Source organism: Castanea sativa, chromosome 7 (genome assembly GCF_040712315.1).
Source record: "Castanea sativa cultivar Marrone di Chiusa Pesio chromosome 7, ASM4071231v1".
NCBI classification, from domain to species: Eukaryota; Viridiplantae; Streptophyta; class Magnoliopsida; order Fagales; family Fagaceae; genus Castanea; species Castanea sativa.
Genome location: NC_134019.1, coordinates 10857932 through 10870853, shown reverse-complemented (window position 1 = coordinate 10870853; position 12922 = coordinate 10857932). Strand labels below are relative to the sequence as shown.

Sequence of the window (12922 nt, the reverse complement as noted above, 5' to 3'; positions counted from 1 at the left end):
TTTCTTTATTTGGCAAACAAAAAGATGTAACTTTTCATCTGGCAAACCATACCAGCCCTATTTTTCCTATTGTTGGTGTACAATTGCACCATTTCATTGGGTAGTTATTAATTTTGGCAACCCTCCTCAACTAACCATGCAAGAAATTAGTACATAATGTAGGGTTGGAGGCCCTAGGGTTTTGGTACATTATGAGAAGATTAAGTATTTTTTTAATATATATGGGACTCACTAATTGAATTGAAGATAAAAAAAATATTATCTTGAATTTAGCTTCATCCTATCTGATTCTGAAAAAAGAAAAAAGAAAAAAGTTTCATCCTATCTAAAAGACTAAACAATTTAAAATGACATTTCACTATTCATTAAAAATGGCGTAACATTCAATGTTGCTAGGCTCATGTTAAGCCACATCAGCAGCCACGAAATCAATTTTTGTTTCCAATTTTTCTTATATATATTTTTAAACATTTTCTCATTTAAGGTGACATAAAAACTCCATTATTTAAAAATTAAAATATATTTTTTAACTTTTCTTACAATTTTACCTTAAGATATTCATTTATTTTAATTTATATTTTTTCTTTCGAAAAAAAAAACTATAATTTAGATATTTATAAGTAAAAAATGAAATAATGATTCATGAATAAAAAAAAAAATTATCTATACATATTTATCTTGTGCGGCTGCAACTTTACATACAATTTTGCATTTATATATTCATCTACTTTAATTGAGATGTTTATAACTTAATAATGAAATCTATAAACAAGGTAACTAAAACAATCATATTTCTACAATTCAAAAAGTTACAATTTCTTTTTTCAAAAAAAGGCATTTTACATTTCCTGGGAATTATTTTTAAATTTTTTTTATAAAACCTTTGACATACTAGTATACCACTAACCTAACCACCTAATACATTAAAAAAATTTAAGGCTCATTATTACTTCTATTAATATATTCATATATTCATGAAAATTCAAAAGGAAAAAAAAAAAAAAAAAAACCTTTGACATACCACTAACGTAATTTCATCTATAACTATTTAAGCCATCCATGATATCTATTTCTTATTGATAACCATAAAATTTACAACTAGCAAGGGAACGTACAAAGTAATAAAGAACAAATGAAGGAAGAAAAAAAGAAATGAAATTGAACGTCAATTAATAACCGTTATGTGGAAAATAAAAAGGTAATCAAGAGGAGTAAGAAATAAAATAGAGATGGCTATAGAGAGCACATTGAAAACTTTATAGTGCAATAAAATAAACAATTAATTATAATCTATATATTACTATAAGTTGAAGCGTAGCATTTAATGTTGCTACACTCACGTTGAACCACATCAGCAGCCACGTCATCATTTTTTGTTTTCAATTTTCCTTATATATATTTTTAAACATTTTCTCATTTTAGGTGACTTAAAAACTCCACTATTTAAAAGTGAAAATGTGTTTTTTAACTTTTCTTATAATTTTACCTTTACATACTCATCTATTATAATTTAGATTTTTCATTCGAAAAAAAAAAAAAACTTTAATTTAGATATTTATAAGTAAAAAAATGAAATAATGATTCATGAATAATAATAAAAAATTAACTATACATATTTATCTTGTGCGGTTGTAACTTTACATATAATTTTGCATTTATATATTCATCTACTTTAATTTAGATGTTTATAACTTAATAATGAAATCTATAAACAAGGTAACTAAAACAATCACATTTCTACAATTCAAAATGTTACAATTTCTCTTTCAAAAAAAGACATTTTACATTTCCCAGGAATTATTTTTAAATGTTCTTTATAAAACCTTTGACATACCACTAACCTAACCACCTCATACATTAAAAAACTTTAAGGTTCATTATTACTTCCGTTAATATATTCATATTTCCTTGAAAATTCAGAAGGAAGAAAAACCCTTTGACATACCACTAACGTAATTACATCTATAACTATTTAAGCCATCCATGATATCTATTTCTTATTGATAACCATAAAATTTACAACTAGCAAGGGAATGTACAAAGTAATAAAGAACAAATGAAGGAAGAAAAAAATAAATGAAATTGAACGTCAATTAATAACCATTATGTGGAAAATAAAAAGGTAATCAAGAGGAGTAAGAAATAAAATAGAGATGGCTATATCACACATTTCTTGTGGGGTACGTGATGCATGTTGCTCCATTATTATGCATTCACACTAAAATAATGAATCGTAGGTATGATGGCAACTTGTCTAGCATACGATTAAGGGAAACAACACTAAAGCCTTATCTAAAATTTTGGGGCCTTAAGTCGCCTCTTTGGATTGATCCAAAAAAATAAACGTTGTATCTTTGGATGGAGGAAAACTGAATCTACCATCTAAATCATTTCTATCGATGTTTCTCTATTTCTTAGTATCCATTCCAATAAGAGGTGATCCTCATATATATATATATATATATATATATATATATATATATATATGGAGGCTATAGAGACTGAAGCAACTAAAAGAAAACAAAGCCATAAATTAGATGACTTAGTTTCAACAATAGTCATGAAATTGGAAAAAAAAAAATCACACAACAAGCCATTGGTCATTATAAAACTACTAGTAAGTGACACTTGTAATGTATGAAAAAAATTAATATAATAATATTTTTTTTCACATTTATTTAATTTTCAAAATATGAATTTTGATAATTATGCCAATTATTAATACATATTTATTAAGATTCTATTAGTAAATGAAACTATATATTTTACCATTTAAAAATATATGATACGCCAAGATTTTAACAAAATATTTAAATATAATATATAATTTAAATTAAATTTATAAAAATATAAAATAATAATCTATAAAATTTTGAAACTTCAAAAGCTTAGGTAATATTACAAGATCAATAAAAAGAATCATTCTAGGTTTCAAGAGCATTATGGTCATTTTTTAGATTCTAAGGGTATTTTGATCATTTTTAAGGCTATAAGGGTATTCCAATAATTGTTGAGGGTTTTGGGGGTATTTGGTCATTTTCAAGTTTTATAAGGTATTTTGATCATTTTATAGGTTTCAAGGTCATTTCGGTCATTTTTAAGATTCTATGAGTATTTCGGTCATTTTTTAGGTTTAAGGTGCATTACAGTCATTTTTTAGGTTCTAAGCGCATTACTATCACTTTTTAAGTTACATGGTCATTCTAGCCATTTTTTAGGTTTCATAGTCATTTAGGTCATTTTTTTTAGTATCTAAGGGTATTTCAATTAGGATTTAGGTTTAGAGGGTATTTTAGTCATGTTTTTAGGTGTTAGGATCATTTTTTAGGTTTTAAGGATATCCCAATAATTTTTTAGAGTTTTGTGTTATTTTGGTAATTTGAAGTGTTAGTATTATTATTATTTTTTGTAATTTTAGTATATTTAATGGTATTTCGAATATTTTTGAGACTTTAGAAGTATTTTTGTTGCTATGTTCGTTGATTATTAAGTAATTCGGTGGAGTTGGATTGGGTTGGCTACGCCAATATGTAATGTTGGTACATGTAAGTAAAAAAAAAAAAAAGAACCATTTAATGTGACAAATGTATAGTCACATGTGATGTTGGTATTGCCCAATGTAACAATGGAATTGTCAAATATGAGGAAAAAAAAAAAAAGATACCACCGAATGTGACAAAAGATATAATGTTGGTACTGTCTAATGTAACAATCGAACTATCAAATGTAAGAAAAAAAAAAAGAACCACTAAATGTGACAATAGTACAGTCATAAGTGATGTTGGTACTGCATAATGTGAGGACGAAACCATCAAATGTGAGAAAAAAAAGGAACTATTAAATGTGACAAAAGTATTGTCCAATTTTATGTTGGTACTACTGAATGTGACAAACAGAACCATTGAATATGAGAAAAAATAAATAAATAAAAGAGCCATTGAATTTGACAAGAGTAAGTCACATATATGTTTGTACTGCATAACGAAAGGATGAAACCTTCAGATATGAGGAAAAAAAAAAGAACTATTAAATGTGACAAAAGTATTGTTAAATGTTATGTTGGTACAGTCAAATGTGAGAAAAATAGGGGAACCATCAAATGTGACAAAAGAACAGTTACATGTGATATTGGAACAGTACAATGTAAGGATGGAACCATCAAATGTGAGGGCAAAAAAAAAAAAAAAAAAGGAACTACTAAGTGATTGTTTGGATCCACGTTTCTGAGTCCACGTTTGTGCGTTTTCTCCTTTTTTTTTTTTTTTTTTTTTTTCCTTAAGCACTTATGAACAGTAATCGGTACTATTCATGCACGTGATTACACTGTGCGGGAGACAAAGTTACTGTTACGCACTATTCATGGAACCCATAAGCACTTTATTCAGGAAAAAAATATTAAAAATGGGTCTCATGATACTATTCACACATTTAGAAATTATTTTGCTATAGTGTTTTTAGTTTTCAATTTTCAGTAATAAGTTATATCCAAATGGACCCTAAATGTGACAAAAGTATTGTTGAATGTTATGTTGGTACAGTTGAATGTGAAAATGGAACAATCAATGTCAGAAAAAAAAAAAAAAAAAAAAAAAAAAAAAAACAAAAAAGGAACCACCAAATGTGACAAAAGAACAATCATATGTGATATTGGAATAGCACAATGTAAGGATGAAACCATCAAATGTGAGAAAAAAAAAATAAAGGAACCACCGAATGTGATAAAAGTACAGTTACATGTGATGTTGATACTGCACAATGTGAGGATAAAACCGTTTAATATGAGAAAAAAAAAATAAGGGAACCATCAAATTTGACAAAAGTACTGTTAAATGTGATATTGGAACTGCATAAAATGAAGATAGAACTATCAAGTGTGAGAAAAAAATAAATAAATAAAAGGAAACCACCAAATGTGACAAAAGAACTGTCACATGTGATGTTGAAACTAACAATGTAAGGATGGAACAGTTAAATGTGAGGTTTTGGTAAACCTGGTATAGCAGGTTACCTCCTAATGGGTACCGTACCTCCCAAAAAAAGGGAGTATGGTAGAATTACCCGTCATTGTCATAGATTTTCACAAAATGCAAAACATGGCTTCTAGGTTACTAAAAAAAAAAAAAAAAAAAAACTAAGGGAAAATGAAAAAGGGGGAAAATTAATGGAGTATTTAAGGGATCTTGTAGTGGATATTTATTATAATGATGTAATTTATTGTTGACACATGGAAATAAACCAATAATTGTCTACCACGTAGCATTATCTTTCTATATCATGCCAAATAAGGGAAGGAAATTACAAAAGATTATATGTGTTATTATTTTATGCATTGTTAAAAGGACACATGTCATCATTGTGTGCATCCTCTAATTTGAGGATCCAAAAAACTAAAAAAAAAATGTTATGTCTAAAATATTTTTACAATAAATCCTAAGTGACAAGTTATTACGAACTATTACTAGTGGTAAGAAAGTAATTTCGGTGGTGGATTCAAATTAAAAATCTATGGCTTCCGCTTCTATAATTTTTTGCTCTTTATTATTAGATCAAGACAACAATTAATTTTTAGTGTAAGCGGGAATTTTTTAATTGAATCCTAGATCTTTTATTCAACCATCAAAGACTTTATCAATTGAGCTAATTAGAACCCACATAGTTCTTTTTTTCTACTAAAAATGATAATTTAACATAATTGATATCACGACCATTACCTAAAAAAATATTGACATAATGATGAATTAAAGATGTATAGTTAGATAAAATTTGACATAATGATGAATTAAACTAACTTAAAAGCCATTAACTTAAAAATATATATTTTTTAACTACAAAATATTTAATATAGAAGACATGTGTGGCCGTGTATTGTAATGATACTATATATTTTTTATTTTTTATTTATTTTTTGGGTTTAATTAGTGGTTTGGTAACCATTCTCTCCTTTTGGAAGATTTTTTTTTTTCCCCTTTAATTATTGGGTAGCCAAGGGACATGTATGACATTTATAGGTCATATGCATGGTTATCAATATCCCGATCCAAGTCCTAAGATCCTACGTACCTAAAATGCCTAGATCTCACTAGAGTCTTTACCAAAGTGAAATCCATGTGGGATCCCATTTACCACAACTCGATTAACTCATATAATAAATAAATATTCATTTTGTGTGTATGTTTGAGAAATGAAAAATCTTAAAATATTTAACCAATGAAAAAAAAAGAATATTTATTTTTTAATTAGAAAAGTCTTGAAATATTAAACCAAATGAAAAAAAAAATTCAAAATATAATTTTTTTTTTATCTCTAATGTGGCACTTCAGAATATTCCAATTCTCTTTGTAAAGAATGTGCCACTTGGTTGAATCCAAGAAAATAAAGAATTCTTATCTTTTAATTAGCCCTTATATTTATTGTGGCATTTAATGAATATCCATAAATAGTGAATCCAAGAAAATAAATATTTCTAATCCTTTGAATTTTAATTCATCATTATCTCTGATGTGGCACTTGGGTAAACAATTGATGTAGAGAAAAATTTTCTTCTCAAAGAGAGCACTACATAGAAGAACCTTATGCACTCCCACGTGAGGTTTTTACTTGATGATTATAAATAGATAGATATATAGATAGAATGTGTAATAGTTCAAAGAAGATGAACAATTGAACATTTTAAGTATTGCAAAGTGGATAACCAAAGCTAGTTATTACATCATTGTACATCGCAAACCCGCCATCTGCTTCAAGAATTAGTCACTCATGGCGTCGTCTTGTGTTAGCCAGAGGAGGTGGTCAAGGATAGTAAAGATGACCTTGTTCTTGTTCTTTCTCATACCAATGGCAGCAATTGGAACTGGAAACATTGACACCACTGTTGTTCAGAAACAAAAATTGGATATTCAACGGCAGTTGAAGTGCCTCAACAAGCCTACTCTTAAATCGATCAAGGTTTTCATTATTTCATATAACATGCTTTTTACGCTTTGTTTGTTTTAAAATAAAATATTTTTCGTAAAATATTTTACATATATTACCATGTTTGTTTGGGTGTAAAATCTAGTCAACTGTAAAATAACCCCTCCCAAGTGCAAAGTGTTTTACTCCTAAATAAAGTATGAACATTTTACACTTCTCTTTCACACAACTCTCCCTCCCTCTCTCTCTCTCTCTCTCTCATGAGTCAATAGCCCCTCTTCCCTATCACTCTCAAGTTCTCTCTTTTCACAAACCAAAGTCACCAAGCCAATCATCACTCTCAAGTTTGTTAGCACCACTCATTGCCCGCTCGACCTCCACCATCACCTGCTCCAACCACCGATTATCAATTAAACCTTTTTTTTTTTTCCAGTCCAATCATTCAGTTCATTATCCTCAATCACGGGCTCCACCTCCACCTTCATTGTCCTTGATTCACCTAGTGATTCTCAAATTGGTTTTTTTTTTTTATATATATTGTTGCATGGGTTTTGGTGGGTAGCTAGGTTTTTGGGTTGTGATGGGTGGCTAGTGGATAGGATTTTGGGTTGCAATGAGTGGTTGAGACATGGGGTGGGTTCTTTATGGCTTTGCACTGTGGGTTTTCTTCGCTGATGATTTGTTGTGGGTGATTCATGGTTGATAAATTTGAGTTCTTTACTATTGAATTTGAGAATTGAGTTTGGGTATTTAAATCCATGGTTTGATTCATGGTTGGGTTTCAATTGAAATTTGAGAATTGAGTTTGGGTTGTTAAGAATTTCTGGTTTTATTCAGGGTTGAGTTTTGATTGAAATTTGAGAATTTGAGTTTTTTCATTGAGAATTTTTGAGTTTGGGTTTATTCTGATTGAAGGAAAATTTTTATCATTTTACATTACCCCAAATACTTGAAAAAAAATTTTCTAAGCATTTTCATGTACACAACCAAACACTGTAAAATGAAAATATTTTATATAGCACTTAAAAATATTTTTGATTGAAACAAACGGCGTGTAATTTATATAGGAAAAAATTTAGTTACAAAATTGGTTGTAACCTAAGGCTAGAACTTCACTATATATCTTTTTAGTGGATGCGGATTTTAATAAATCCACCATTAGATTACATTTTCTTTTTATATCCTCCATACTTGCAAAGAAGATCAAAGATCAATAGCTATGTAATCAACCAACTACTTAAATTGCATGTTTTTGTAGTCTAAAATTATGCATAAAAAAATAAGTTTATGGATCATATAGTATATAACATTTGATTGGAACAAAATTTGACATATGTATTAAGAGTGTAAAAAACATGCAATCAGGAACGGAGCCAGAAATTAGAGTTAGGGGCGCAGCTTTGTTGTTGGTTGTGTGCAGTGTCTTCAACCTCCGACTTTGTTGTTACTTAGTCGATTAGCTGCTAGTTGTTTAAATTTTTTTTAATTGTCAAATTGTTTGTTTTAGGTAAAATTGGTTGACTAGGCTTTTTTTTTTTTTTTTTTTTTTTAGTTTTACTATTGGTAATTTTTGTAGTTGTACTGATTTTTTTGGGCTGGCTTGTATATTTCTTTTTTAGATTTTAGACTTATATGTATTCCTTAATGGTCTTTAAAATGAGAAAAATGTTTGAACTACGAACTTTTTTACAAATTGCTGATAATGTAAGTGATGAGACCAAATGTGAAACAATAAAAATTTGCTACCTTAACAGTTTGTAAAAATATTATAGAAAAATTTGTGACTATAACAATACTCTTAAAAGAATCAATGATATTTTTAAGGGGGCAAAGTGTAATTTTTAAAAATAAAATGGCTAAAATTAGTACCCATATATATAATAATTTTTTTTTTAATTTGGGGGGGGGGGGGGGGGGGGGGGGGGGGCATTACCCTCCAAGTCCAACCATGACTCCGTCCATGCATGCAATCTAACAATTAGATTTTCAAAATATGTAGTATCGTTAATTTTCTAAAAGAAGTTAACTACAACTAATTTTGTAGCCTTAGGTTACTACTAATTTTGTAGTCAAATTTTATTATTTTATATATTCCCACCTTTTTTCTCTTCTTTGAAGCTCTCTCTGTACCTCTCTTCTTTTTTCTCTTCTTTGGGGTAAGCAAAGCTTGTATTCTATACAGTATTTTTTAGCTTAAGTCATAGAAGAATCATTCTCTTTTTTCGGTTGTGGTGTCTCCATGACTCTCATGTACTACTACTATGATCTTGAATTTTATGTGATGAGAATAAATGTATCTAATACAGAGCCCAGATGGAGATATAATTGACTGCGTGCATATCAAAAACCAGCCAGCTTTTGATCACCCTTTCTTCAAGAATCATACAATTCAGTTGACTAGTTTAATTAAGTAATTGACCATTTGGTCCAACTACTAATTTGAATCATTTGATACCTATTGAATGTATGGTATTATGTGCGGGGTTTGCAAATATATGTCATAGATGAGACCAAGTTTTCACCCAGAAGGGCTTTCATTCGATGATGTCTCTTCAAAGTCCGAGTCTCTAATTACTCAACTATGGCACTTGAATGGAAGGTGCCCAGAAGGAAGTATTCCCATTAAAAGAACTAAAGAAGAAGATCTATTAAGAGCAAGCTCTGTAGCAAGTTATGGAAGGGAAAAACACCCTCAGTCTGATACCACCAATAAAGGTGGTTTCCATGAGGTACAACATTAGTAGGTTTAAGCTCAATGATATCTACTACTACTAATTAAGGATTCAAGTTGACATTTACAATTTTTTTTTTTTTTTTTTTTTTTGAGTTTCTAGCATGCATTAACTGTTGTGACAGGAGATAAGTATTATGGAACTAAGGCAACCATAAACTCTTGGAAACCCCAAATCCAGGAACAAGACGAGTTCAGCTTATCCAAACTCTTGATCCTAGGTGGTGTTGCTCCTAAAGATCTTAATACCATTGAAGCTGGCTGGATGGTATATATATTTATTGGACAAAGTTTGGCTACAAACTTGATTGTAGCCTTTAAAAAAATTAAGATGGTTACGTATTTTGAAAATCTAACAGGTGAATTGTATGTTCTTTATACTTTTAATACACATGTAAAATTTTAAGTCAATCGAATGTTATTTACTATATAATTCATAAACTTATTTTTTATGTATAATTTTAAACTTTAAAAAGTTGCAATTTGAAAAATTGATTGGTGAAATAGTTATTAATTTTTTATTTTCTGCCAATTTTGCATGGATGAAGAATATAATAAGAAAATGTAATCCAAAGTTAGATTTGTCAAAATTCACATTTAATAAAACGATATTGAGTGAAGTTAACCTTAGACTACAACGAAATTTGTAAATCCATATTTATTATTAAATTACATCATCACTACTTTTTTTTTTCTCTTTTAGGCACTTGCAAAACATTGAATTACTCATCATTTTCATTTTTACAAATTGCTTGTGTGGGAAAACAAGTCAACCATAATCTATATGGAGATTACAACACAAGACTCTTCACTTTTTTCGCTACTAATGTACGTGTTTTAATTTTTTTTAACTTCCCCGCCATTATTGTCATTTCTTTTTACTAGTTTTTGAAAATAGTCTTTTATTCATGCCTGCAGAAAAATGCAAACCAAATTATGGGTTGCTATAATCTGCTGTGTTCACCTGGCTTTGTTCAAATCAACAAAGAAATTGCACTGGGTGGAAGCCTCAACCCTCTTTCTGTCTATGCTGGTTCCCAATATGAACTCAACTTTCTTGTCTGGAAGTTAGTACAATATTTCAATTTAATTACTTTATCAAATATTTCTAATTTTTTGGATACATAAATATATATATATATATATATATATATATATATATATATATATATATATATTTATGATCATATCATATGTAGTTTTTTTTTTTTTTTTTCTCTCAAAAAATTCATAGTAACAAATGTTATAGATATGGCTCAAGGCCCCAGTCCTACTAGATTATATTCTTTTGGTTTTAGTTGTGATAGTATATTTTTAAAATTTTTATTTCTCTGTTTATTATTATATACAATTTTTTTAATTTAAAGTTTCAATTTTTTCTATACACGATTTATTTTTACCTAACTTATTTTATAAGACTGCAAATTTAAGTGTCTAGTTATTTTATACAAAAAAGATTTTTTTTTTCTTTTTTCTCTTTCAATAGAAATATATGACACCATAATTATAATTTTTTACAGAAAGGTTTTTATTTTCTTGCATATAATTTTTACATTCATTTTTTAACATTTATTTTTATGTTTTAAATATAGATATCTTTTTTTTTCTGTTTTTTAAAATGTGCATACTGTCCCATTAGCTATATGCATGTGTAAAATGCACGTAAACAAGTGAAATAATATTTAACCTTCATTTATTATTCAAAATATTACAAACTCATTTGCATGGCATGTTAGGACATCAAAGGGAGGGGAGACTGGTGGATGCAAGTTGGGAATAAGTATCTAATGGGATATTGGCCTGCCTCCCTATTCGTATCCCTATCTGAAAGCGCTTCACAGATCCAATGGGGAGGAGAGGTGATAAACCAACAAAAAAATGGGCAGCACACCTCCACACAAGTGGGCAGCGGTCATTTCCCTGAAGAAGGGTTCAGCAGGGCTAGTTACTTCAAAAATCTCCAAATTGTTGATGGTTCAAACATTCTCAGGTACCCCAAAAAAAGTTTCATTGTAGCTGAGAAGCCCAATTGCTATAATGTCACAAATTTTGTAAACTACTTTTATTATGGTGGTCCTGGTAGAAACCCCAATTGTCCATGATCATTTAGATTATTGTTTCAAATCTAAAGAGAAAGAGGGCAAAATTTGAAGAGGATCTTATTTTCTTCTTCTCTTCATGTCACACCAAATGTAGTTACAAGCCATATGTGATCTGAAACTCTATGATTCATTAATAAAAATGAAGAATTATTCTATGAAGTAGTAAAATTTCAAAATTATGTAATTTAATATAGTAAAAGTTAGGATTGCATGGTGTAGTATATACACTCATGCTTTCCTCCATTTCAAACCAAGAGTTCTCATCCTCTTCTTCATTCATTCTATCTTCCATGGTATGCTTTGAGAGTGTGTGTCTCTTCCATTATATGTGGTATATCAATGTTTAGGAATGTGATTATGTAAAGGCCCATCAACTTCCAAAACGTAGTATCAACACAAGTAGATTCATTGTGAGAATGACATTTTCTAATTTGATGGTGTCATTTTAATTTTTGTGGGTTACTAAAGAAAATTTTGTTAATTGAAATATTTGAATGAAGGTGTTACTTATATCCCAACATTATTGTAGATTGTGTAAGACACAAAGAATGTTAAAGAGCATGAGAATGTCCAAAGAAGTTTGGGTTGAAGCCATTAATGCAGCTTATTTGTCCAATTGTTGCCCCACATAACGATTATATGAGGAAAAAACCCACATAGAAAGCTTGGAGCAGAAAGAATCCTACAATTCTTGATCCAACAACTGAGATTTAATAGGTGTCGTTCATTAAATGTTGAATTTTATAGTGCAGTCGATTAACTTTTTATAAGGAGTTGAGTCATTTTTAATTTAAATACACTTTTTATTAGTTTTAGTTACCTCCCAAAGCAGGTAGGACCGATTTGAAACCTCCTTAATTAATCCATAAGAGCACCTACTACAAAAACTAGACCTATAGTGATCTTTCTAAAACACCCAAAATCATTGCTCTAGACCCATCTATGCTATAATGGCCACTAACAAAGCCAAAAATACAATATTTATTCCAATCTGTCCATAAATGCATACATGTTTTAGATTATCATATATATATATATATATATATATATATATATATATATATATATATATATATATATATATATATATGCATTTATGTATGTATGTATGTATGTATTTAGTTTAGTGATTTAGAATATTTAGTGTAACGAACCAAGGAAAAGCGCTAGCCACATC

At 29.0% G+C, this 12922-nt stretch overlaps 1 protein-coding gene across 1 annotated transcript; it reads left to right on the top strand.

Moving 5' to 3' along the window:
- Positions 1–6756: 6756 nt before the first annotated feature.
- Positions 6757–11745, top strand: LOC142643952 (protein neprosin-like). The gene is made up of 7 exons (XM_075818654.1): positions 6757–6945; positions 9219–9303; positions 9415–9641; positions 9747–9933; positions 10413–10471; positions 10562–10714; positions 11380–11745. The coding sequence occupies exons 1-7, from the start codon at positions 6757–6759 to the stop codon at positions 11743–11745; spliced, it is 1266 nt and encodes a 421-aa protein (XP_075674769.1).
- Positions 11746–12922: the final 1177 nt, after the last annotated feature.

What these genes read in the sequence shown, in the direction of transcription:
- LOC142643952 (XM_075818654.1), top strand. Translation starts at nt 6,757, where the DNA reads ATGGCGTCGTCTTGTGTTAGCCAGAGGAGGTGGTCAAGGATAGTAAAG. An exon ending in ATAAAGGTGGTTTCCATGAG is followed by an intron (nt 9,642 to 9,746) that starts GTACAACATTAG and finishes TTGAGTTTCTAG; the next exon opens with CATGCATTAACTGTTGTGAC. An exon ending in TCACTTTTTTCGCTACTAAT is followed by an intron (nt 10,472 to 10,561) that starts GTACGTGTTTTA and finishes TCATGCCTGCAG; the next exon opens with AAAAATGCAAACCAAATTAT.